At 34.2% G+C, this 25767-nt stretch overlaps 1 protein-coding gene across 2 annotated transcripts in view; it reads left to right on the forward strand.

Annotated features, from left to right (window-relative positions):
* HCRTR2 (hypocretin receptor 2) overlaps positions 1-25767 on the forward strand; it is a 119971-nt gene that overhangs the window by 79683 nt on the left and 14521 nt on the right. For both annotated transcript variants that reach the window (XM_082731242.1, XM_082731241.1), the window contains exons 3-4: positions 5703-5946; positions 12697-12812. In XM_082731242.1, coding sequence (XP_082587368.1) covers positions 5703-5946; positions 12697-12812 — 360 coding nt within the window. The remainder of the gene's footprint in view (positions 1-5702; positions 5947-12696; positions 12813-25767) is intronic.

The following is a 25767-nucleotide window of genomic DNA, read 5'->3' on the forward strand; positions in this document are numbered from 1 at the left end:
TCCAGACATACAGGTAGAATATTATTCAACACTAAAATGAACTGTCCAGCCATGAAAAGACATGTGGAAACTCAAATGCATATTACTAAGTAAAAGAAGCTGAACCTGAGAAGGCTATATATTATATGATTTCAATAATATGACATTCTGGAAAAGACAAAACTAGAGAGAGTAAAAAGATAAATGGTTGGCAGAGATGAGCACAGAACATTGTGATATGATAGTGTAATTGTGGGTACCTGTCATTATTCACTTTTCTAAATGCATAGAATGTACACCACTAAGAGTGAACCAAAATATAAACTATGGGCTTCTTGTGATGATGGTGTGTCAGTGTTGGTTCATCGGTTGTAACAGATGTACCACTCTGGTGGAGGGATGTTGATAATGGGACAGATAGGGAACATATAGTAAATCTCTGTACCTTCCCCTCAATTTTGCTGTGATCTTAAATGTACCCCCAAAATAAAGTTTTAATTAAAAACGAAAGTTGGGGGGAGACATAAATAGCCATTGCTGGAAATTATGTTGATTAAGCTTTTGGATCTGAAATGTTTTTTGGTTTTTTTTTTCCCCCTCAAGGTTGTTTGTTTTTTTTATCTTTAAAAGTTTTTTTATTTTTTATAATTTTTTTATTTTTTATTAACATATAATATATTATTAGCCCCAGGGGCACAGGTCTGTGAATCGCCAGGTTTACACACTCCATAGCATTTACCATAGCACATACCTTCCCCTATGTCCATAACCTAACAACCCTCTCCCTACACCCCTCTCCCCAGCAACCCTCAGTTTGTTTTGTGAGATTAAGAGTCTCTTATGATTTCTCTCCCTCCAATCCCATCTTGTTTCATTTATGCCTTTGGATCTGAAGTGTTTTGAAGAGATCTTCAGCTCAATAGTTTTTCAATAACCTCATAAGGAAAAGTGGTAATCTTTTAGATAAGTTTAGACATCATTGACAGAATAGCAAGTGTAAAATGCCATGGACATTGTAAGCTTTATTGCAAACATTAGCTAGAAGGTTAGTTTGTGTCAATCAGATGAAAACCATGAATGTGTCACAAAAATAAAACTCAGTAACTTTTTCTGTTTTGAGATAAGTAGTACATTGAGCAACAGAGAAAAGTATCCTTATTTTTAAAAAATAAGTAACAAATTAGTCTTAAGTTTTGCCTAGAGACATAGGAGACATTACAAATAGACCAGAATTCTAATATTTTACCATCTCTTGGTTTTAATAACCACCCAGGGGAAAATTTGAGGGATCCTCTTAAGTTTCTAGATACCTGCTGTTGTCCGGACTCTTTTACTGGCTGAGCGAGAATACTTTACGCTCTCTCTACAAACTAGAAGATTCCCCAATGAACAGTGGGGTGATGAGGGAGGAGTGGATCTTCCTGTAGTGAGTACAATTCTGCTCTATAAAACTATACATACTCTCTTCATATGATCCAACTGTACATAATAACTTCTTATAGACCAGGTATTCCAGACTCTTCTGTGAACAGTCAAGGACAGTCTAGATGTAGTGTGTATCCAGAGAGTGATGCAAGACATGGGTCACTCTTAAAATTATTGATAGTACTATTTCATTTAGCACAACTTATTAACAAGTCCTACTGTGATGAAATATCTTCTTTTCCTGAGAGATTTTGTTAGCTTCTCTATAGATAGTGTCCTGTCTAGTCAAGACCTCAACTGAATCTCTCCTCCATAGGCCAAGGAAAACTCCAGAGTAACCACAAGATGTAAGTCAAGTGAAAAAGACTAGATCCATTCATTACCTCATTCAGCATTACTTCTTGATGAAAAATTATATATGCACAAAAAACTGGGTGCCCTAGTTAAACTAGTATCTTCAAATTCTCTCAACATTTATTGCCCATTTTCCATAGAATTTCCCCAAATGGAATGAATAGTATCAATGGACAATAAGCTGTTCATTCAAATTTGAATAGTTGTTTTCCCTTAGTTGTGATATTCTGAAACTGATATTTCAGTTTCATATCAGTCCCTGATATGAAATTTATGTCCCACTGAATGTTTAAAAACATATCACAAAAGTGTTTATCCAGCCAGATTTTAAGGTTATTCAGTTATGTTTGATATTCTTAGGACATGTATTAATTTTCTATGACCTATATGTCCTTTTTCTTCTAAATACAATATAAAGAAACCTTTAGGTTTATGACTGATATATAATGATACTTCTCGAAATGCTCAAAAATCTTAAAAATATCACAAATGTAATAAAGCTTTGCTGAATAATTCAAACGATGCTTTTGTATCTTTAGTAACTCCTTAAATCTAAGACTATTAACGTTAACTGGGCTATGTATCAAATAATTAACATAAATTTCTTAGAAAATTAAGACATGTTTCATTTTTCTTCTCACACTTATGGGAGCAGTTGGTTCTTTTTAGAGTGACTTTTTTTTTTTTCAACTGCAGAAGAAGCTCTGTATAGGCAATGTCAGGAAAAGAAGGACAAAAGGCCACCTGAGATGGAGATGGTGGGTGATAGGTGGTAGAATAGGGCTCCTTCACTCTCAGTAACACTTACCCACCTTCCAGTCTATCAGTCCCTCTGTCCAGATCTATGATATAACAAAACTTGTTTCTTTTCCTTTTTTCTTTCTTCCTCCCTCTCTTTCTCTTTTTCTTTAGTTTTAAAAAATTTTAATGTAATCTCTATACCCAATGTGGGGCTCAAACTCACAACCCAGGATCAAGAGTCTCATGCTATACCGACTGAGTCAGCCAGGTGCCCCTGAATTTCCATTTCTACTTGCCATAGATCTTTGAGGTCTTTTGTCATAGTTATATGCTAGCATAGAACAGACTCATCATTTACTGGAACAAGTCTCCAGCATTCCCCTGACCACAGGGTGCCCATAGTAGGATAAAAGGTCAAGTGCCTATAGCAGACATTCACATCATCTTATCCCACCTAATTTATAACATTCATACCATAGACTGGATTCATTCTCAAATGATTTGGTACCAGGTTGATTTAAGCTAATATCAAATTCTAAGTGAAAAAGGCACACAGAAGTACATTCCCAGGAGTGAAAGACGTAAGAAACTCATTTGTAATCACTCGGGATAAGATGCAACTTTATATACCCTCCCAAGAAAATGTCATTAATTGGATGTTAGTATGTATTATGCACCAGCAAATACAGTAGTCAAACAGTGAATATTAAATCATCAATTGCCAAGGGTCCATTCAATGGATCCTACTGTTAGATTAACAGCATATTCTCTCATGTAACAGATGACTGTTCCTTGGTTGACTGGATGGCAGTCTTTCCAGTGAACTATTTTTAAATTAATTATTGCTATTTAATAGTAAAGGAAAATACTAGAAATTATTTTTTAACTTGAGCCATGCTATTTCTATCCCATTAACTTATGTTGATTAGAATTCATGAATGATAAATCACTAAGCTTTATTGAGCATTTTACCCTTCTGATAGCTAAATTGGATAAGTATAGCCCTGGCCCAGAAATTAGGAAAGGTCAGCTCTGCAGATCTAAAGTACCATGGGTTCTATTCCCAAGTTACCAATAGTATTGGGGCCCCTGGGTGCTTGACATATTTGCAAGGGAAAAAAAGTGGTTGGTTTGAGAAGGACACTCAAATTAGCTCTATTGTGGACCAAATAATTCTCAGGAGTCATCAACCAATCTAAACTTTCTCTGATAGAGTTCAGCCTTTAAAGTTACATTTAAAATGCAATTAAACCTTCAATAATGTAGTCTAGTTTAGGCTTTTACTTATAATTTCTGTGATTTTTTTTTCCTCACTAAAAAGCAGCCTGTTCCAATTAAAAGCTAGACTGCTAAGCTTGAAAATGGAAGAGAAAACTAATAGTATAATCACCATAATAATTGCCATAATCATAATAAGTAATAACTACCACTTACAAAGCATTTATGGGACAGACCAGGGCTAGGCATTTCACATATCATCTGACTCTCCCTGTAATTCCATGGTTGGGCACTATTATATTCCAGTTTTACAGATGAGAAAACTATAGTATAGGGAGGCTAAGGAACTTGGCCAAGATCATATATTTATCAAGTGAGATTGGATTCATACTCAGGAAACCTGGTTGCAGAATTGATTTCAACTATACTGCCTTTTCCAGAAAGAATAAAAGAATCAGAGTAACAAGAACTGTATCCTGTAAGTTTCACTCACTTAACAGAAAAAATAGCAACACATGTGCTTTTGGCTTACAACTATAAAATGGGTGGGGTGCCGTGGTAGCTCAGTCGCGTAAGTACCCAACTCGTGATTTCTGTTCAAGTCATGATCTCATGGGTTATAAGATTGAACCCCATGTCAGGCTCTGGGCTCAGCGGGGAGTCTGCTTGAGATTCTCTTCCTCTGCCTCCTGCCTGTTGCACGCACATGTGTGCTCTTTCTCTCTCTCTCAAATAAATAAATCTTAAAAAAAAAACCAGTAAAATGGGTAATCCAACACTGCACAACTCGATGGTGGGAGATGTAAAACAAATTGGTCATCCTGACTATATCCATGACTATTAATCAACTAATTAGCCAACTATTAGACTTTTCTCCTGTACTGCCCAGGCTCTTAGATCCTTTTCAGTCATATGCACGGAAAGTCAATGCGTCCACAAAGAAGATCCTGAGGTAAGAAATAAAGATGGCTTACCTTCCACACAGGGTGGGATCAATACAACTAGAATAGAACCAGAAATATGAGAAAGAGGACCAGACAACATTTATTACTTTAGAATGAGGCTTATAACTATTCCTTAAGTAAAAAAAAAAAAAACATTAAGCCCATCAAACATTGTGCAAGTAGGTATGGAGACAAGGTTGTGAAAATAAACAAAAACAGTAGCAGTCCTTCCTGCCACAGAGCTTTGTTCCAATAGAGAAGACAGACAATAAATTAATTAAATGAAAATAACTGTACTATATCACGTAATACTTATTGTAAGTACTGAGAGAAAAGAAAAGGGAATGAGGTTTCTTTTTAGAGATGGGATTTTGAGAGTAATACTGGAATCAGTGGTTCATCCATTTAGGAGTATATATTACATATATTTACATCAACTGATCATGTGGGTATAGGCATGCTTAACATGTTGTCTTTACTATTTTCTTAAAGCTCCAAGTTAAAGTACCACTTATGAAGGCGTTAATTATGGAAATCTGGACTAGATGAACCTGTTTGAGTTTTAGAGGAGAGTTGTTTACACCAACAATAAGCAAACTCTGGTGAGGAGATCCGTAGAGAATTTGCTTCTAACATAATACTTGCCTGTGGGTACAACATGCTGGAAATGAACCAATGTACAATTAACGTTTGTTATTTGAAAATATAGACTGAGGTATCCATAATTTTTAAAAAATGCTAATTAAATGCACTGCAATCAAATTTCTATATGATATTTTAAAAGCAAGACATGTCATATAACACATTTAGCATAAAATGATTGCAATGTTTTCATAGCACCTTTACCATGTTTAATAAGAAAGCTGTTTTACCTAATATATTTTTAATATTATTATTTATTAAAAATACTTCTATGAAATATTTTCTCACAACTTTGAACCTGATTATCTGTGTGACCCTTTCTCTACTACAAAAAGTCCATTAAGAATGATCCATTTAACGCCAAGGGCTTCTCTTGTTCTGTGTTCTTTTCTTCTCTAGACTGTGTCCGTGTCAGTGTCTGTCCTTACACTGAGCTGCATTGCCTTGGATCGATGGTATGCAATCTGTCATCCTTTGATGTTTAAGAGCACAGCCAAGAGGGCCAGGAACAGCATTGTCATCATCTGGATCGTCTCCTGCATTATAATGATTCCTCAGGCCATCGTCATGGAGTGCAGCACCATGCTTCCCGGCTTAGCCAATAAAACCACTCTCTTTACAGTGTGTGATGAGCGCTGGGGTGGTGAGTATATTATGGTCCATAAGCGGACAAGAGTGCAACTAAAAGTATTATTTGCATGGCCATTATAAAGCTGGCCTTGTGCATTTTATTGACACCTGTTAATATCGTTTTGCAGAAGCATGAAAAGCAACAGTTTCACAGATTAAGTCTGCCTACTCGGTCCTTTGGAAATACTATGTAGTTAGCTGGTTTTCATATTTTTCAAATAGGGAATGAAAGGAAGGATTTTTCCTATAACTCAGACTTGATTATGTCAGCTTTTCTTAAATTCTCTAAAACAAAACAAAAGCTCCTTTATATGATCCAAATATGTATTCTGGAATAATTAACATTTACAAGATAGGAAGAGTGTCAAGTTCCTTAATGGACTTCAGATATAACTGGGAATTTTCATTTTAAACCCATGTCTTGCCTGGGAACCTGACTGGAGTTGAGTATGTGGACTTGTGCTCTTCTCTGAGTCAGATTATCTCCATATGATATATTTATTTGTAACATATTAAGATGATAAGTTATATCACTGACATAATTGTTTTCTGATTTAAGAATTATATTACTTATGAATATTTATATATGGTAATTAAATTTAAACAAGCAAAAGTTTGGAGGTCTTATGTTCCTTTGGTTCAAAACTCTCAGTGACAGCCTTTGAGGTTTTTCTGTAACAGTGGAAACACTTCTTTCAATGCCTAATAATGGCACAAACCTGGACACAGCAAAGAATGACAGGAAATCAACTAATCCTGCATTTGAGTATATCATGAACTAGTTACAAAATTATTACATTAAATTTGAGGGAAATGATATGTCTTCATCTGGATAAGTATATATCAATGGATCATAGAGAATTTAGACATTAGGAAAGAATTTTTATTTGCCAGATGCACATTTATGCTTATTTAAAAATGTATTAACAAAAGCTGTATGCCCCATTGATTATAGATCTGGTATTTTTGACTCTTTGAATTTATATGAACTCCTACATTGATACTTTGATTTGAAACAATGAAAAACAAAAAAGCACGAATTGAAAAATAAGGCATATGCTTTGACGACAACAAGGTAAAATTTAAATGACCCCGGGATTATTTTTCATATATTATCCCAAGTCTTACATTAACTAAAATGTCACAGTTTACTGTCTCTTATCCCAAAAACGAATTAGCAATTCACTTGCTGTATTTTCTCTGGATCTTATTCATATTTTCCCCATTTAGCGGTGTAGGAAAAAACAAAAAACAAAACAAATGGAAAATTCCAAAATGGTAAGAGTATTTCTTAAGAGTCTTAAGTCCCATTTATTTAATGTTCAAATAACATCTTGAGCACTTAGGATATGCCAGGAATTATGCCAACCTGGAAAGAAATAGATTCTGCCTAGGGGAACACATTCCATGTAGTGAGGCTAAAAGGCAAATAAACAAATGTTTATGGTGTGATTCGTATTTTAATATACTGGTGTACAAAGTGCTAGGAACACAAATGTGAGAACAAACTCAGTCCTGGCCATGTGAACAAAAGTTTACAAAGAAGCTGCTAACATTTCAGCAAAGAATTAAAGATGAGGAGAAGTTCTCCAGATGGGGAACAAAGGAAAGGGTGTCCAGGAAGCAAGAAAACCCAAACGATGGGCACTATCCCTTAAAGAAGGAAAGAGGATCCAAACCTCTAATTTCTTTCATGTAGGGATATGCAGCCTAATGAACTGTGTTTGGAAAGAAGGTTGTTTGGGGACCAATTGTGACATATCTTACGCAATTCTTATACAATGAGTTCTGTCTGGAAAGCAGCCTAAAGATCTCTTTATCAAAACGTGTTCGTTAATTAATGATGAAATTGAGCCATAAATTATTTACAGATTATGAAGCAAAGAAGTATATTTAAAATTAAGCTTCCAACTCAAAAGTTGCATCCTTGAAGTTTATGAAAATGATAGATTAAAACATCCACCTATGATTTAACCTGTATCAGTAGTATTTTCTCTGAAATATTTTGGTAATTAGTTGATAAGTTTGTGGACTGATTCTATAACCTTTGCTTTTTTGTTTGTTTTCTTGCTTTTTTCCTTCCTTCCTCGCTCCCTCCCTTTTCTTTCTTTCTTTCCTTCTTTCTTTCTTCCTTTCTTTCTTTCTTTCTGTCTTTCCTTCCTTCCTTCCTTCCTTCTTTTCTTCTTCTAGTATTCACCTTCATTACCAAAAATGATTGCAGAGCTAAGGAATCCTGTCAGTCATTCTGATTAAATCAATAACCATATCATTTTCTAATTACTCTGAGCAAAAATATAAATATCTAAAACATTTCAATGTTTAGCATTTTATTATCTAGCTGTAAAAATGACTACTATTGAGTATTTATTTGTCTGTTTGTTTGTTAAAAATTTTATGTATTCTATTTATTTAGTGACAGAGAGACAGAGGGAGAGAGAGCACAAGCAGGGGCGGGGGCAGAGGGAGAAGAGAGAATCTCAAACAGCTTCGTGCTGAGCACAGAGCTGGATAGGGGATTCAAACAGGTGTTTGTCACTTAACTTAGTGAGCCACCCAGGAGCACCTACTGTTGAGTATTCAAAAATCTAAACTCAGCCTTCAGAAGTTATTGAGGAAAACTATTTGAAAATGATTTTATATTAGCCCACAATTACTTAAAATGATTATAAAGGCTTAAATTAAGCAATACAAAATTGAGTTTATCATCCACGAAATCAAACAATGAAATTTATGAAATTAACTTTTTGAATATTAAAAGAAGTTGTTAATCACTTAATGTTTTCAAAGAAGAATATGAAAGAATTAAACCAGTTTCTTTCCATTTTGGTCATTATACATAGTATAAACTTTGTTAATATAGACTATTTAGAAGTTCACAATCAGTTTAAAACGTTTAAATTTGGACATGTGTGTGATAGTCACAACCTAAAAAGTCCATAGGAAATTACCTTTTACAGTGTTGGCTCTCAGAGTTCAAACATCTTTCCAGTCAAAAACATTTAGCCCAATTTTTAAAAATTTGTTGTGAAATATGTTCTATTTGAGATTAATTCATGAATTATATTTCTTATTTTTATCCTAAGTTAAATCAGTAACAAAGTTATAGAAGCAGATGGTGATATCGTAATTGTCCTAGAGCCAATATATTCCAGCATGGATGTAGTCAATGAATAATGTGGTCATTTGATCCATATCCATCAAAATACTTTTAGGAAAGCCTTGCAAATGCTATCTTGCTTGTGGTACAAAATAACTAAGAACTCTTTCTTAGTTTTACTGAAAATATTACCAGAAATATTTTATATTTTATCAATAAATTATTTCTGCAACTCATTATATTTATTATTCCCTATGGCTTATTAAAAAAAAAATACCACAAACCCCAAGTTCCAGCAGACACACTTGATAACTCAAAAACAAATAAATGTGTTAATATTTATTTTAATGATCTTTAAAGTATGTCTTGGTATGTGTTACATTAATTCTTACTTCCAAAATATTAAAATTATTCCAGAATTATAGCCATAGTTTTTTGATTACTTGATTTACAAATGCATAGTTTTACAGAATAGTTCCTATTGGAAGGAAAGTAACTTTGTTTTTGCACTAAATATATAATTGTCTTACCAGTTATCCAATGTTTAATGATACGCTGTTAGCCAAACATTTTTCTAGACACCAGAATTCATAATCTCTCTTCTTGGAGCTTACTGCTGAATTGTTCTTCAGTGGTCTGAAAGAAATAATAACGGATGCCTTTTTTATAGTCAAACTAACTATAGCATCTGGAATATAATAAGATTTTGGAATATATGGAAAACATTTATTAGAGAGAAGATAGTAAAATATATTAAAGATTTAGGTAAACTTTAATGGATCTTTAAACTTTGAAAAGACAGTTTATATTGAATATTTAAGAAGTTAATTTACTCAGCCATTGAGTCCCTAATGTATGTAACATGAAAGAGAAAATGTTTGTGGTTTTTTGGATAATGATATTAACAAGTTTTTTCAAAATGGACCTAACTTATCTGAGATTAATTCTTGTCTTATTAATATACGATATTATTCTTTACTCTCTGATGTCGGTGACTAAATAAAGATCCACATTTTCTCCTTATTTATTTGTTTGATATACATGCAAGAATTTATTAGATTGTGTCTATTTATCAGTTGAGTAGAGACACCAACTTTGAATGATTGTCAGTCTTTAAAATGTGGTTTTATAGTATGAATGCTTAAGTGGAACAAATTTCCTGTCACTACATTCTAGGTTATATATAAATGTCTTAAATATATTCAAGACATTGTTCGTCAAGTGCAGAGAGACTGCAAAGATCGCTTCAAAACATATAATTTAAAATTCCAGGGACATTTCTGGTTTTTCAATTAGCTTAGACTGTAAGCATGAAATGAAGAATGTTAAGACTATCGTGTTTCCCTAATTATCTCTTTATTAAAACATTCAATCCCAGCCTGTAAGTGTAATTTCACTTGATCAACTTTTCTGTGTGCGTGCTCATTATCATAATACACATTTGCCAGCCAATTACATATTTTACCGACTGTTTATAAATATACTGACAGCAGAATGAGCTTTCTCTCCCAGCTGTTCAAAACCCAAACTGTTACCACAGTGAAAAGTATCCATAGCTACAATTAAAAAAAGAAGAGTGTGGCCTCTCAAACCTACCAAACCTATCCCCCTCTACTCTCTCAGTTTAGTCTGAGGTAGTGACATCAGGGCTTCACAGGTATGTCGGCTTCAAAGCTGTATTTTTATGTGGGGATGTCATGGGACACCTTCTTCAAAACGAAGGCCTCTCAGGTGTCTGGGAAGTGCTGAGGTCATCCCCCAGCTCCTTAGAAATGGGTTTATGGAAGGCTGCTCAGGCTGCAGCCCTTGAAGGGAAGGCTGTCATTCCTCTCTTCAGGCTGCTTAGATTCTATCGCTTTTTTTGTCACTGGCCTGTTTTACAGGATAAACTTGAAAGGAAGTTAGCAACTGAAGAGCTAGGTGTGGGCCACTTGGGCAACAGAGGAGCTAAAACTGATGCCCCAAATCCATCTCTTAGACCGCCCAGCTAGCACAGGCACCCTGCTGGCTTCTCTGGAGATAACAGTGAAGAAAAATATTGACCAGATAAAGAAGACAGGGTTTTAGAAGGAACACTAAGGAAAATGTTAAAATCAACCAACTCAACTAAACTTAACTAAGCAGGATAAGGTTATGAACTCAAGACTTTGGATGATATTCAACTCATAGATATACTTAAAATATACCAATAAACTTAGCGATTACTGTGGTCATCTTCACAGTTATTATTGGTTAATCCTGACTCTATATGCCCTTAGCACATTTGATCACATAACTGAGTCTTCATGGTTCTATATGCCCTTTCTGAAGCAGTGAAAAAAATAAAATGCATGGAGCTGATAGCATGGTATCTTAGTAATCGTATGGAACTAACCTAATTGCCAACATCAAAGTCAAATTCGGTTGCTTAATTCTTAGAAGTAGGAAAAAAAAAAAGATTTTCTTTTGTTAGCAATTGGAATGATATCAAAGTATGGCCTTTAATATCCATGAAATACATGTAGGATTTATTCTGTTTCCTGTTTTGCACTTAAGTAAAAGTAGCTGGATCACTGTGATATATTCAAATACTAGTATAGGAAAAATATCCTTGAAAGCATTTAAAATGTCAGTAGGGGGACCTGACTGGCTCAGTCAGTGGAGCATGTGACTCTTGATCTCAGGGTTGTGAATCTGAGCCCCATATTGGGGGTAGAGTTTACTTAAAAATAAAATATTTAAAATAATGAATAAAAATAATTAAAAGTCAGTAACAAATAAATTTTAAAAAGCCAAAAAATTTATATTAAGTCACAATGTTATTACTTAATTGAATGATTGACTCTTGAATAAATAACTAATCTATGATATGTGTCACCTGTATACATAGACTTAATGATAAGAAATCACTACAATCCTAAGGTGCTTATGACTAAGTAAATAAGATCAATATTATAAAAAAAAAAACACCATAATTGTTGAAAAATTAACTTTAAAAAACCCTAAAATAACATTTTTTATTAAAAGTACATGCATACATACATATGTATACACACAACATACTGAAAGAGAAATTTTATATTGTTATAGTAATCAACAAAAAGAACCATTAAGTGTTCACTGTGTTTATTTTTCCAAAAATTTTCCACAATTGTATATGGAGGTACAACTGGGAATAGCTTCCCATTTCTCAGGAAACTTATATTCTAATAAGGAAATCAACTCAGTTTACATTCTTTTCCCAAAAGCATTAACAATTAGGTTAGATTATCTTGTTTCTTATTGCAATTTCAAGTGTAGCACAATCCAAATTAGTTTTTAGTAATTAGCCAGAGATAATCAGACAGAAAATTTTTTTTTGATAAATGAAATCTTGACTTTGGATAGTCTATGTTAGCACAAATTAAGAAATGGCTAATTGTTATTCTTCTCTGAGTACATTAAATAAAGTTAAGACTTCACATTTAGTGTACATGTGTATACTAAGTGTAAGCAGTTAATATGATATTACAGTATTTGCGTGTGTGTGTTTGTGTATAATATGCCAGTGAAATCATACATATCATATATCAAATCATAGAATCATGAGTTAAATGTGTACTTTAAGGCAAAACATGGACAGACATAACTTTAAAAAAAATCTGTGAATTATAAAACAAGATTTTGTTGTTTTGGCTTTCATTCCAGGTGAAATTTACCCCAAGATGTATCATATTTGTTTCTTTCTGGTGACATACATGGCACCACTGTGTCTTATGGTGTTGGCCTACTTGCAAATATTTCGTAAACTCTGGTGTCGCCAGGTATGTATTTTCAAATAATTTCCTTGCGTTTTCTATCGGATGCACTTAAAAATAAAACTTAAGAGGGGTGCCTGGGTGGCCCAGTTGGCTGGCTCTTAATTTTGGCTCAGGTCATGATCTCAGGGTCCTGATGTCATCTGCTCCGTGCTCAGTGGAGAGTCTGCTTGAAGATTCTCTCCCTCTGCTCCTCCAACACATTCTCTCTCTAAAATAAACAAATACATGTTTAAAAAATAAATAAAATTTAAGAATAGACAGAACGAACATAACATGAATACCAAAGAATTGTGTATTCCTCTAAAATAATGAGGCCCAAGTCATGGAAATATGTCTTGGCATTTTTTTAGGGTGATATTTAAGGAGTGTATTTATGAACTGCCTAAATGACTTTAAATTGTATTGTTCTGTGATTAATTGACTTGATTTTTGTCTAGGACTAATATTATAAACTTTACTTTGTATGAGAAATAACAAAAATTTCTTTAACATTTCCTGAGACTGTATGTAAAGAATGTTGTCTTTTATATCAGATTTATGTATTTTTATGTAATTTATGTTCTTTTATTATGTATTTATGTACTTTTATTACATGTTAAGTCTCCAGCTCCAAAGATCTGATTTTTTTTTTTTTTTTTAGCACAGTAGAGAATCAGGCAGAATTTCGACTTTTAGAAACAGTTTATCATGCTGATTTGGGAGTATTGTAGTTTGTTAGATAACCTTGCTACATCAGCAAGTATATTCATTCTCTGTTATTCATTTATCAAATATTTATCGTATTTCTTTTGTATGTGTATCTGATAAAAAGCTAAAAGCTCCTGTCAAATTCATTGATGAATTCATAGCCTGGAGGAGGAAAAGAGTCAGATGCAGAGTGAAAATCATCTTAATAAATATAAGCTGGGGATCAGAGGGAGGTGTGGCAGAGGAGTACCTAATTGCAAGCAGGAAACGTTTAAGCTGAACATTGATGAGTGCAAGTAAATCACCAAGTTGAGACAAAGAATATAACTCATCCTCTTGAACTTACAAATTGTATCTTAAAATGCCACATATCTTGAAGATGTATCTCTCTCTTTCTCTACACTTACTGCCGGTACTTAGAGCTTATCAGGCTCATGGAAAGCCATGCCCTTAATCTGTTTGTTCTGATATATTTTACCCAACTGATGGAATTTACTGGGACACCTCAATTCATTAAAAAGACTTCACTAACCTTTTTTTTTTTTAATTTTTTATTTTTTATAAACATATATTTTTATCCCCAGGGGTACAGGTCTGTGAATCACCAGGTTTACACACTTCACAGCACATACCCTCCCCAATGTCCATAATCCCACCCCCTTCTCCCAAACCCCCTCCCCCTAGCAACCCTCAGTTTGTTTTGTGAGATTAAGAGTCACTTCTAGTTTGTCTCCCTCCCAATCCCATCTTGTTTCATTCACTAAACTTTTATCTGGTCTTTGTTTGAGGAAGAGTCTTAATTTGGGTCTCCTTCAACCTTTCTTAGTCAAAGCAATTTTCAAGGTATCTTTTACTGGTTGAATACGGGCAATAGTCGCATTTTTCAACCTTGTATATCTTATCATTCCGAATTGTTTCTATTCCTTTATTTTTACAAAGCAACAATTATTTTTATAACCTTTAAAATGCAGTCAGTACCAATACTTACTATCATTCTAACCCCCATTCTAACAAATGTGTGCTACTGTAGAACACGAGTTATATTTTCCCAATGATAGTTTCTTCAATGCAGTTCCTCTGGCCACGGTATCACATATTTTAGGGTGTTTGTTACTATCGCACTTACTTCTTGGTAAGTTTTATTATACTAGTCAGCTTTTGGGTTATTCTGCTCTTATTTTTTTTTTAAGATTTTATTTATTTATTTGACAGAGAGAGATCACAAGTAGGCAGAGAGAGAGAGAGAGAGGGGAGGAAGCAGGCTCCCTGCCGAGCAGAGAGTCCGATGTGGGACTCGATCCCAGGACCCCGAGATCATGACCTGAGCCGAAGGCAGTGGCTTAACCCACTGAGCCACCCAGGCGCCCCTATTCTGCTCTTAAAAAAACAACAAAACAATGCATGTGGCTTGCCCCAACAGTGTGTCTCACTCATGTTCCATGTCAGTAGTGAGGACAGGCTGTGGCTGTGCTCTACTTACTGTCTTATTTCAGAACTCGGGCTAAGGGAACAGTATTCTCTGGGATGTGCCATTCTGTGACTGAGGGAAAAGGCAAGGACGTGGGAAGAAATATACAACATCTCTTGGATCTTTGCTTTGAACTGCTATAATGTTAAGTCTCTTCATACTTCTTTGACCAAAACAAGCCATGTGGTTAAGCCTGACCATGGCGAAGGAAAGAATCCTTCCCTCAAAGAAAGATGCTACAAGTCATAGAGCAATAGGAATCTTCTTGCATGCTGAGAAGTGAATAATCACAAATGATATAGTTCAAAGAAGTCAGAAACACAGACTCAAGGTCCAGATTGCATGAGTTTATATCCTGACTCTACAACTTAATAGATGCATGAATTCTGTCAATTTCTTAAATTTCTCTGCCTTTCTTTTATTATTTTAAAGTAGGGTAGAGGTAAATATCTCATAGAATTATTACACTTATTTGATGAATTAATTCAAATGCCTAGAGCAGAGAAAGTGCTCATTGACTAAAATACCTTAACAATATATGCTGTTATTGGTTCTTTCAACTAATTCTGCCGATAGATCTAAAATAACAAGTATGTGTTGAATCCATGTATGTGACTACTTTCTTAAATAGATCTCTTTCATAGAACTTCTTTAAAAGATTTTATTTATTTATTGAAAGAGAGGGAGAGAGTGCAAAAGGAGGAAGGAACAGAGGGAAAGGGAAAGAGAAAATCTCAAGCAGACTCCTTGTCAAACATGGAGCTTAACATGGGGCTCAGTCTCATAACCCTGAGATCATGACCTGAGCTTAAATCAGGAGTTAGACACTTAACTGACTGAGCCACTCAGGTGCTCCATTTTCATAGTACTTTTCAGTAACATTATAATAACCTTTTGTATTTGTCTATCTGCTCTACTCTAAAGCTGAAGACAGTACACTCTACCCTTCATCTTTTATCCCTCCAATTTGTATATGCTTAGAACATACCAGTTGCTCAATAAATACTTTATAAGAAAAAAGTGAGTAGAAAAGTAAGAGAAAGTTCTGGGAACACTTTTATAGAAGAGAACATCGGGAAATCCATTTCCCAGTTACTCAGTGAACTATTCATAGAAAAATTGGAATTTGAAAAATTTCTTGAAAGAGAAAAAGCATTGAATGAGCGTAGAGGAATGAAGATGTTTTAGATTCAGTTTGCGATTTTGACCAGGAATGTTCAGTGTTAAGATCATTCCCTACTTCCATATTTTTTACTAGTAAGTGTATACTACATATAATAGAAGTTTTTATTTGTTTATTCATTTATGTACAGATTGACATAACTTTAAAACTCTTTCGAGGTACCTAAATCTGTCTTGTTCATCATTGAATCCCCAACACTTAACATGGTGTCTTGCACTAAGAAAGTATTCCAAAAAAATGTTGAATAGGTAACTACTAAACTCTGCCCAGTTTATTTCTCCATTATTTAAGCTTATAGTTCTTCATGTCTCAAACTCTAAAGAAAGTTCAAAATTGTACTGCAGGTTTAGAAATAACCCATATTCTTTTGATGAATTGTTCTGGTTAGCATAAACCATATGATCCAAAAGATTTGCAGTAAAATGCTTGGGCTGTAAAACTAAAAACATTTACAAAACAGATTGGAATGGAAAATGACAAGTTCAGCTGAGCTCGCTTTCGCAGCCACTATAAAGTAAATTAACCCCAAATGGGTGATTATGTAGAATTCTGCTTGAGCAACTCTCAATTTCCAACTGTTAATGTCTATAAACAGAGTTACAAAGCCTTATGTGTGCCATTGGCTAAATCAAGTGAGCCATCAAATGGAGGGCCTATCCTATTTGCTTAAAATTACAGATGCATGGAATCTGTTATATACTTTGAAATTGTAAGTGTAAGATTATTAGTGAGTAAAGTGTATGACCTTGTCTGACTTTCTCAAGAACTTTCAGCTTTATTAAAAGACTTAACCAGTGCTTTGCTACAATTAATTACTTAAATTCTTTTTTGACAATGTGACTCAGGGAATTTAGTCAGTCTGGAAATTCTACAGACTCTTCTCTAAAAGTCTTCTTTTTTAGACCCACTTAATTTTAGTTTATGTGACTATAACAATATTCTTTCCAGTTCTGGACCTCAGATAATTCAGCATTTAAATTTTAATCGTCATATGAACTCATGTTAACTCATTCCAAAAACATTTGGTAAGCACCTACTATTGTCTGTACTATTGGAGGAACTGGGGATGAACCATAAACCATAACTGATATTTGAGTCTGAACTAAATTTCAACTTACTAGGGAGTATAAATTTGAAAACTTTTCCTGTCCCAATTTTTCTCACAGTCTTTTCTACTGTTCTTTATTCTTCAACATTCTTCTGAGAAAACTTAAAATAATTAATGGTAGGTGATGACAAGTCAGTCTAGTGTGAGGGAATAGACAGCAAACTGGAATTGCAGAGGCAGAAACAAAAGCTGGTAACTCAAGTTCACACAGAGAAATAAAGAACACTAGTAAAAGTAACTACCTAGGTAAATATGAAAGAGAGTATAAATGTATTTTTCTTTGTAATACTTTTGTTCTCCCATTTGACTTAAGAGATAACAGCATAAAGCAAGAATTATAAAACTGTAAAGATTCAGTTTATAATGTAAAGATGTGATACAAAGGAAGGAGATGGGAATGAAGCTAATTTGGAGCAAAATTTTTATATGCTATTAAAATCAAATTACCATTAATCCAAATATTATTTAGGCTGGTAATTGTAACTCTCAGGGCAACCACCAAGAAAATACTTAAGAAACTATAGTGAAAGAAAAAAAAAGAATATAAAAATGGTATACTAGAAAATACTTATTTGGGGCACCAGGGTGGCTCAGTGGGTTAAGCCTCTGCTTTCAGCTCAGGTCATGATCCCACAGTCCTGGGATCCAGCTGCATCAGGCTCTCTGCTCTGCCCTCTCTCTGCCTGCCTCTCTGCCTACTTGTGATCTCTCTGTCAAATAAATAAATAAAATCTCTTTAAAAAATACTTATTTAACACAAAATAAAGCAGCAATGGGGAAATAGAGGAACAAAATAGACATAATATATATAAAACCAAGTAAAATGACAGATGTAAATTATTCCTTTTTAATAATCAAATTAATGATTAAATAATTCAATTCAATAATTAAATATAAATTAATTAAGCACTCCAGAGATTGGCAGAATAGATCAAACAAACATAAAATGTCTAATTCTATGTTATCTACAAAAGACGTATCTCATATTCAAAGACACAAATTGATTAAATGTAAAGTAGTAGGGAAAAATGTTTACTATGCAAACACTAACAAAAGAAAGCTGAAGTGGCTATAGTAATATTAAAAGAAAGTTTACCAAAACTGTGAGTGTCAGGGTATCTGGCTGGCATAGTCTGTGGAGCACACAACTCTTGATCTCTGGGTTGTGAGTTTGGGCCCCATGTTGGGTGTAGAGATTACTTAAAAATAAAATTTTGGCAGGGTGCCTGGCTGGCTCAGGCAATTAAGAGACTTAATTCTTGGTTTGTTTGTTTGTTTGTTTGTTTGTTTTTAAAGATTTTATTTATTTATTTTTTTATTTGACAGACAGAGATCACAAGTAGGCAGAGAGGCAGGCAGAGAGAGAAGAGGAAGCAGGCTCCCCACAGAGCAGAGAGGCTGATGCAGGGCACAATCCCAGGAACCCGGCATCATGACCTGAGCTGAAGGCAGTGGCTTTAACCCACTGAGCCACCCAGGCATCCCAAACTCTTGGTTTTGGTGCAGTCTGTAATCTCAGGCTTGTGAGATTGAGCCCCATATCAGGCTCTAAGCTCAGTGGGGAGTCTGCGTCTCTCTCTCGCTCTCTCTTGCCGCTCCTACATTCTTGCACACACTCCCTCTAAAATTAATAAATAATTCTTTTTAAAAAATCAGTAGATAAAAGTCAGTGAAACTGAAAATTGGTTCTTTTAAAAGATAACAGATAATTACAAGAAAAAAGAGAAAAGATTCAGATCACTAAAATCAGAAGTAAAAGAGGGACAACACCACAGATGTTACAGAAATAGAAAGAGTAAGGGAATACAATGAATAACTGTACACCAACAAAGTAGATAGCATAGAGCAAATGGACAAATGTGTAGAAAGTCACAAACTACTGAAACTGTCTAAGGGAGAATTAGAAAATTTGAATAGACCTATTATAAATGAAGAGGTTAAATTAGCAATAAAGAAATTTCCCAAAGAAAAAGCACAACTGTCTTCACTGTTGAATTTTACCAAATATTTAAAGGGTAATTGACACCAAACCTTCACAAACTCTTTGAAAAAACAGAATAGGAGGGAATATTCCTTACCTCATTCCATAAGTGATAGTAGTGTGCTACTATTAAACCTAGACAAAGATATCAAGAGAAAACTATAAACTAATACACTTATTAATATAGGGTAGTATACTCAACAAAATGCTAACAAACCCAATATGTAAAAAAAGGTTATACATGATGGCCAAGTGTGATTTAGCTCACCAATGCAATGTGGGTTTAACATATGAAAATCAAAAAGAGTCATACAATATTAAAAGAGAAAAGACAAAACCCACATGACATGATCATCTCAATAAATGCAGCTAAAGCATTTGACAAAATACAACACCCTTTCAAGATAAAAGCACTTAACCAAATAGGCATAAAAGAGACATCTTCAATTTGATAATAAAATCTATAAAACCCCACAGCTAACATCATATTTAATAGTGAAAGACTGAATATTCCCCTGCTAGTATCAGGAACAAGATAGGGATGTTTGATCTTATCAGTTCTGTTTAAAATTTAATAGAACTAGATACTATCCAGCTCAGTTATTCAAGAAATAATATTAAGAATAATAACAAAATGCATCAAGATTGACAAGTAAAAAGTAAACTAACTCTATTTGTAGATTACATGATACTGTTTATAGGAAATCCTAAAGAATCCACACACAAAAAAATTAAAAACAAGTTCAGCTAGTTTTGAAAATAATAGATCGATAGATAAAAATTAATTTCATTTCTATAAACTATCAAAGAACAATCCAGAGATGTAATTAACAAAACAGTTCCATTTCAAACATCTCTAAAAAGCATAAAACATTTAGCAATAAGTCTAATAGAAGAAATATATAACATATACAATCACATAGCATCATTTAAAAATTAAAGAAGGACTACATAAATGAAATGACATTTCATGTTCATGGATTGGAAGACCTAATATTGTCAAAATAGAAAAATTCCTCAAGGGGCGCCTGGGTGGCTCAGTGGGTTAAAGCCTCTGCCTTTGGCTCAGGTCATGGTCCCAGGATCCTGGGATCGAGCCCCACATTGGACTCTCTGCTCCGTGGGGAGCCTGCTTCTCCCTCTGCCTCTGCCTGCCATTCTGTCTGACTGCTCACTCTCTCTCCCTCTCTCTGACAAATAAAAAAATAATAATAATAATAATAATAATAATAATAATTACTTATCTTTGTGAGAAAGTGGAGAAATTAGTACTCCCGTTATACAGTTGATGAGAATGTGGAGAAATGTGAAGAGAGAATGTGGAGAAATTAGTACTCTAATGTGTTGAGAATGTGAAGAAATTAGTACTATCATTATATGGCTGGAAAATGGAAAAAATGTGAAGAAAATGTGTAGAAAATGATGCTGCTACTTTGGAAAATGGTTTGGCCGTTCCTCAAAATCTTTAAGGATTACCATGTGACCTACCAGTTTAATCATTAGGTACATACCCAAGAGAACTGAAATGTGTCCACGTAAAAACTTACACATTATTGTTCACAACAACATTATACATAGTAGCCAAAAAGTGGCTATCCATTAATGTCCATTAATGGATAAATGAATGTAGTATATGCACACAATGGAATATTATTTAGCTATAAAAAGTAATGAACTATTGATACATACTACAACATGGATGAATCTTGAAATTATTCTTAAGTAAAAATAGACACAAAAGACCAGGTATTTTATGATTCTGTTCACATGAAATGTAGAGAATAGGCTAGAACCAGAAAGATTTGTAGTTACAGAGGATAGTAGGATGGAGTAATGGGAAGTGACTGATTATAGATTTGGAATCTAATTTCCAGGTGATGAAAATATTCTGGAATTAGGCAGTGATAGTGTGATAACTGTGATTAACTTTGTTAATACACTAAAACTACTTAACTGTATCCTTAAAAGTTGAGTTAATGACATATAAATATATCTCAATAAATCTTTTTTTTTTTTTTTTAAAGAGAACAAAAAACGGTGGGCATTTTAAAATAAGAAAAACATTAAAGATGGAGGCGATTCTTTTACAAAATTCTCCTACTCAAACTCGGGGGAAGGAAAACAGGGTAAACACCATCGACTTGTTGATGCAATAAGAATATATAAGGGGAACTGTCCAAAGGTTATAATTAAAGATTTTAAGGTCCATAGAAATACAGAAGCATGAGAGGATCTAATCAGTAAAAACCATTTGTTGGATTCCAGGAAGGAAAAGGGAAACCAGTTTCTACAAAGAAGAGCTGATTGTGTGATGGAGTAATGTTGAGAGTCAACACATTCTGGGGATGGACAAAGGACAAGAGCCTTGAGTTTGGGGATTGGGTGAGCAGATCATGGATGGCAGTAGTAGTCCATTGTAGTCCATAAGGGTTGTCTATAGAACCTGAAAGTAGATATTTCTATTTTGAGAATGAAGTCAAAAGATGGGACAGATAAAACAGTTATGATCCTCATCTTGTGGACTAAGCAGGCTCATCTAAATTCTAAAAGGGCTTGCCAGGGTTAAAAAAAAAGTCAAGAGGTCATAGAGTTGAACAGAAAAAAAAAAAAAAAAAGTCACTGGGTCTTGGAGCTCCATCATTCTCAAATGGTAGTATAAGGAATTAGAAAAAAGTCCTATTTTTCCTGCCAGACAGAGAAAGATAGAGATTATCACTTCATATGAGATAGCACCTTCCAAGTATCAGTTGTACTCTATTATGGTAAAATAGGTAATGAGCTAAAGACTAGAAGAAAGATAAAGAAGATCTGTCCTCCTGGAGTAGGAACTTTTAAGTACTAAGAAAAAACATCTTCCTAACTCTCATACTCTTCCAGTTACTAACTTAACTCTTGGCTCTTCCTCCTCCTCCTAGCTAAAATTCATGGCATTTCCCTTTGTTGGCTCCTTTTCTCACCACCTGCCACCCTCACTGATTTCTCAACCCACTTCATTCTTACTCAAATCCTATCACTACATTGAAATAGTTCCTACTTAAACTCATCAATGATTTCCAAAAAAAGTTTTCCTAGGGATTTCTTGCTTAGTCATTTGCTAGCATTGAATAATGTCATTCACAGATTCACTATTTAAATACTATTTTCCCATAGCCCTTGTATCTGTCTTTCTTCTTCTCTTTGCTTTGAATATTCATACTCCCTTCCTTGGCTGTTAAGTGACTTCTTACTGGTTCCTTCATAACTGCACAGAATTTTTTTAGGTGATGTATTTTCCAAGCATTTTTTTAATGAGTTGATTTCCAGAATTGTATTTATCAGACTGAGCCTCTTCTTTTTTCCAAGATACACAAAATTCCATATATGTACATAAATATTATGTATATGACTTTACTGTAAATCTCAAAATTTGATGATATGAGTTTGTTAAAGGATTTGTTAAAGGTTATGAATCAACTGCCAGATAAAGAGATACACAGGTCAAGGAGATTCCATGTCCTCTCTAGGTATGCCATTCATTGCTCATCTCCATATGTTCACCAACTTAGAGACTCTCTGAAACCCATGTCACTGTGGATTTTTCAAGAGGTTTCATTATATAATGATTGACTAAGTCTTTGGCTGTTAGCTGATTCAACTCCAGCTCCTTTCTTCTTCCAAGTGGTCAGGGAGTGGGACTGAAAGTTACCATCCTTTAATGGTTGGTCCTCCTGGCAACTAGTTCCTGATCTTAAGTTACTTTCATTAATAGGACACCCATTTCACCTTTTATGTTTTCAAAGCATGTTCAGGAACTATAGATGAAGACCAGATATATCTGGGAAATATATTTTCGTCATCTGAACCATGAAACATATGTCATAAATCATTTTATCACAGAAATACAAGGGATTGTCTCTTGATTGGGGATCCTGCATATTTCTAAATTCAGGGATTAGTTCTAGTAGAGTTTTAGAAATTCCTTAGGATTTACTTTGTAAGCAATAATGTCTCCCCAATAAAATAAATCTATGTACCTTTTATCTATTTTTCTGTTCTTCTTGTACTGGCTAATGTTGAGTAGAAACTCATATTTTAATGTTGAGAAAAGACTTTGTTGTTTTGTTCTCAGTCTTAAAAGAAAGTGTTCATCTTTTCCCATTAGGTAGGATGATAGTTGAAGACTTTTTTATAGATGCCCTTTACCAGGTAGGTAAAGTTTCCTCATGTTACTAGTTTACTGAAATTTTTATCATGGAAAAGGGTTGAATTTTTGAAATGCTTCTTCTTTATTTATTGAGATGGTCATATTTTTGTCTCTTATTCTGTTAATATGATACATTGATTAATTTTTGAATGTTAAATCAACACTGCATTGCTGGAATACATCAAGTTGATTTATTGAGTGAATTTTATTATCCTTTTTGCATATTGCTAATTGATTTAATAATATATTTTAAGGAATTTTTCATCTCTGTGTTTTCTTTTGTTGTTATGTCTTTGATTATTAGGATATCTGTAGTATCATAAAATTATTCAGAAAGTATTATTGTTTCTTTGAATTTCAGAAAGAGTCTGCATCAGATCGATATTATTTATTTTGTACTATTTGACTGAATTCATTAATGAACCTATCTGGGCCTGGAGTTTTTGTTTAACAAGGTTTGGAAACATAGTGCCAATTTTGGTAATCCTTAGTGTCAGTTTTGGTAATCTTTGTTTTTCAAGGTATTTATTCATCTCATTTAAGTTTGCAAATTTATTCATTATTCACAATATCCTCTATTCTTCTTTTAATGTATGCAGCATGTTTCCCTTTTCTTAAAAATTAATCCTAGTCACAAACACAGCTTAAGAAAGGGCAGGTTTCAAGGTCCATCGTTTACAAGATATCTCCAATTCATGATTGTGGCAAGACCTCTTCCAAGATGTATTTTTGTATCAAAGATTATTTTAAAATTCATTTAAAATAGTGGAATAAAAGTGAAGTGTGTGTGTATGTGTGTGTGTGTGTGCGCGCGCATGTGTGCACACACACGCTTTACACAGTTGGATTGTTGAGCCCTTCCTGAGATGGCAGGGGAAGACCTTTTTAGATGGACAGCTTCCCAGGCTGGATTTCTCAATGCCCTTTAGTAAGATTATTATTTCATGTAACTAGGCACATACTTAAAAATTTGCTGTCTTCCATAACACATTGTGTTGAAGTTTATAAATGGAAACCCTACATCAGAATGGGAAAAGATGAGCTCTGCAGTCAGACAGAGCAATTCTGACTTGTTAGATGTAGACATGGATATTTTAACTTTTAATGTCTGCTTTATCATCTATAAATAGGGTTTATAATAATCTACTTTTAGGAATGCATTAATAATTACTCAAGATTATGCAGAGTTCCTGGTGCTCAGTTACTATCAGCGATTTCTGTTATCATTAGGTTGACCTTCTCTAGACCTAGACAACTTATCAATGGGGACATTTGTGGGTTTCCTCAAGATGAATTCAGATTAAACATCTTCCATCCTTATTTAGATCATCATCTAAAAGAGGACATTATCACTAGTTTTATTTGTTTGTGTTTAATTCTGGTTGCATGCTTCCTGTGGCAGTTTCTCTTTATGGGAACTTTGTTTCTGAGGGTTGAGAAAGTAATTAGATGCAGGATATTATTTTGTTCCTTCAGGAGAGCACTGAATAAGAGAATTTCTAAAGTTTAAATGATCTCTCAGAGATCATTTAGAAAACAGTTCAAGATCATTTAGCAGACATTTATAGGGTTACTCATGATACAGTTTTTCTGGAACTTTCTAGCATCCATTGCAGTTTCTCCTCAATTATTTTAAAAATGACTATTTAAAAAGAGACTCACAGAGGAGAAAGCATTCTCTGTACCCCCTCAGCCCCCAACCACTAACACAGAGAAAAAAAACGTAGAGGACCACCACTACGTGAAAAAGTCAGTCTACATAAAAGAACACAAAGAGCCAGAAGAGAGATAATTTGTCACATGTTTTTCTACATAAGGGCAGGTTTTCATTAACTTCATTTGTTTCTTTTTGAGAGAGAATAGTTATGGTTAAAAGAGGCTCCATATTGAAGATATTTGCAAACGACATATCAGATAAAGGACTAGTGTCCATAATCTATAAAGAACTTAGCAAACTCAACACCCAAAGAACAAATAATCCAATCAAGAAATGGGCAGAGGACATGAACAGATATTTCTGCAAAGAAGACATCCAGATGGCCAACAGACACATGAAAAACTGCTCCATATCACTCGGCATCAGGGAAATACAAATCAAAACCACAATGAGATATCACCTCACACCAGTCAGAATGGCTAAAATCAACAAGTCAGGAAATGACAGATGCTGGCGAGGATGCGGAGAAAGGGGAACCCTCCTACACTGTTGGTGGGAATGCAAGCTGGTGCAGCCACTCTGGAAAACAGCATGGAGGTTCCTCAAAATGTTGAAAATAGAACTGCCCTATGACCCAGCAATTGCACTATTGGGTATTTACCCTAAAGATACAAACGTAGTGATCCAAAGG

The sequence above is a fragment of the Mustela nivalis genome (genome assembly GCF_964662115.1).
Source record: "Mustela nivalis genome assembly, chromosome: 5".
NCBI lineage: Eukaryota > Metazoa > Chordata > Mammalia > Carnivora > Mustelidae > Mustela > Mustela nivalis.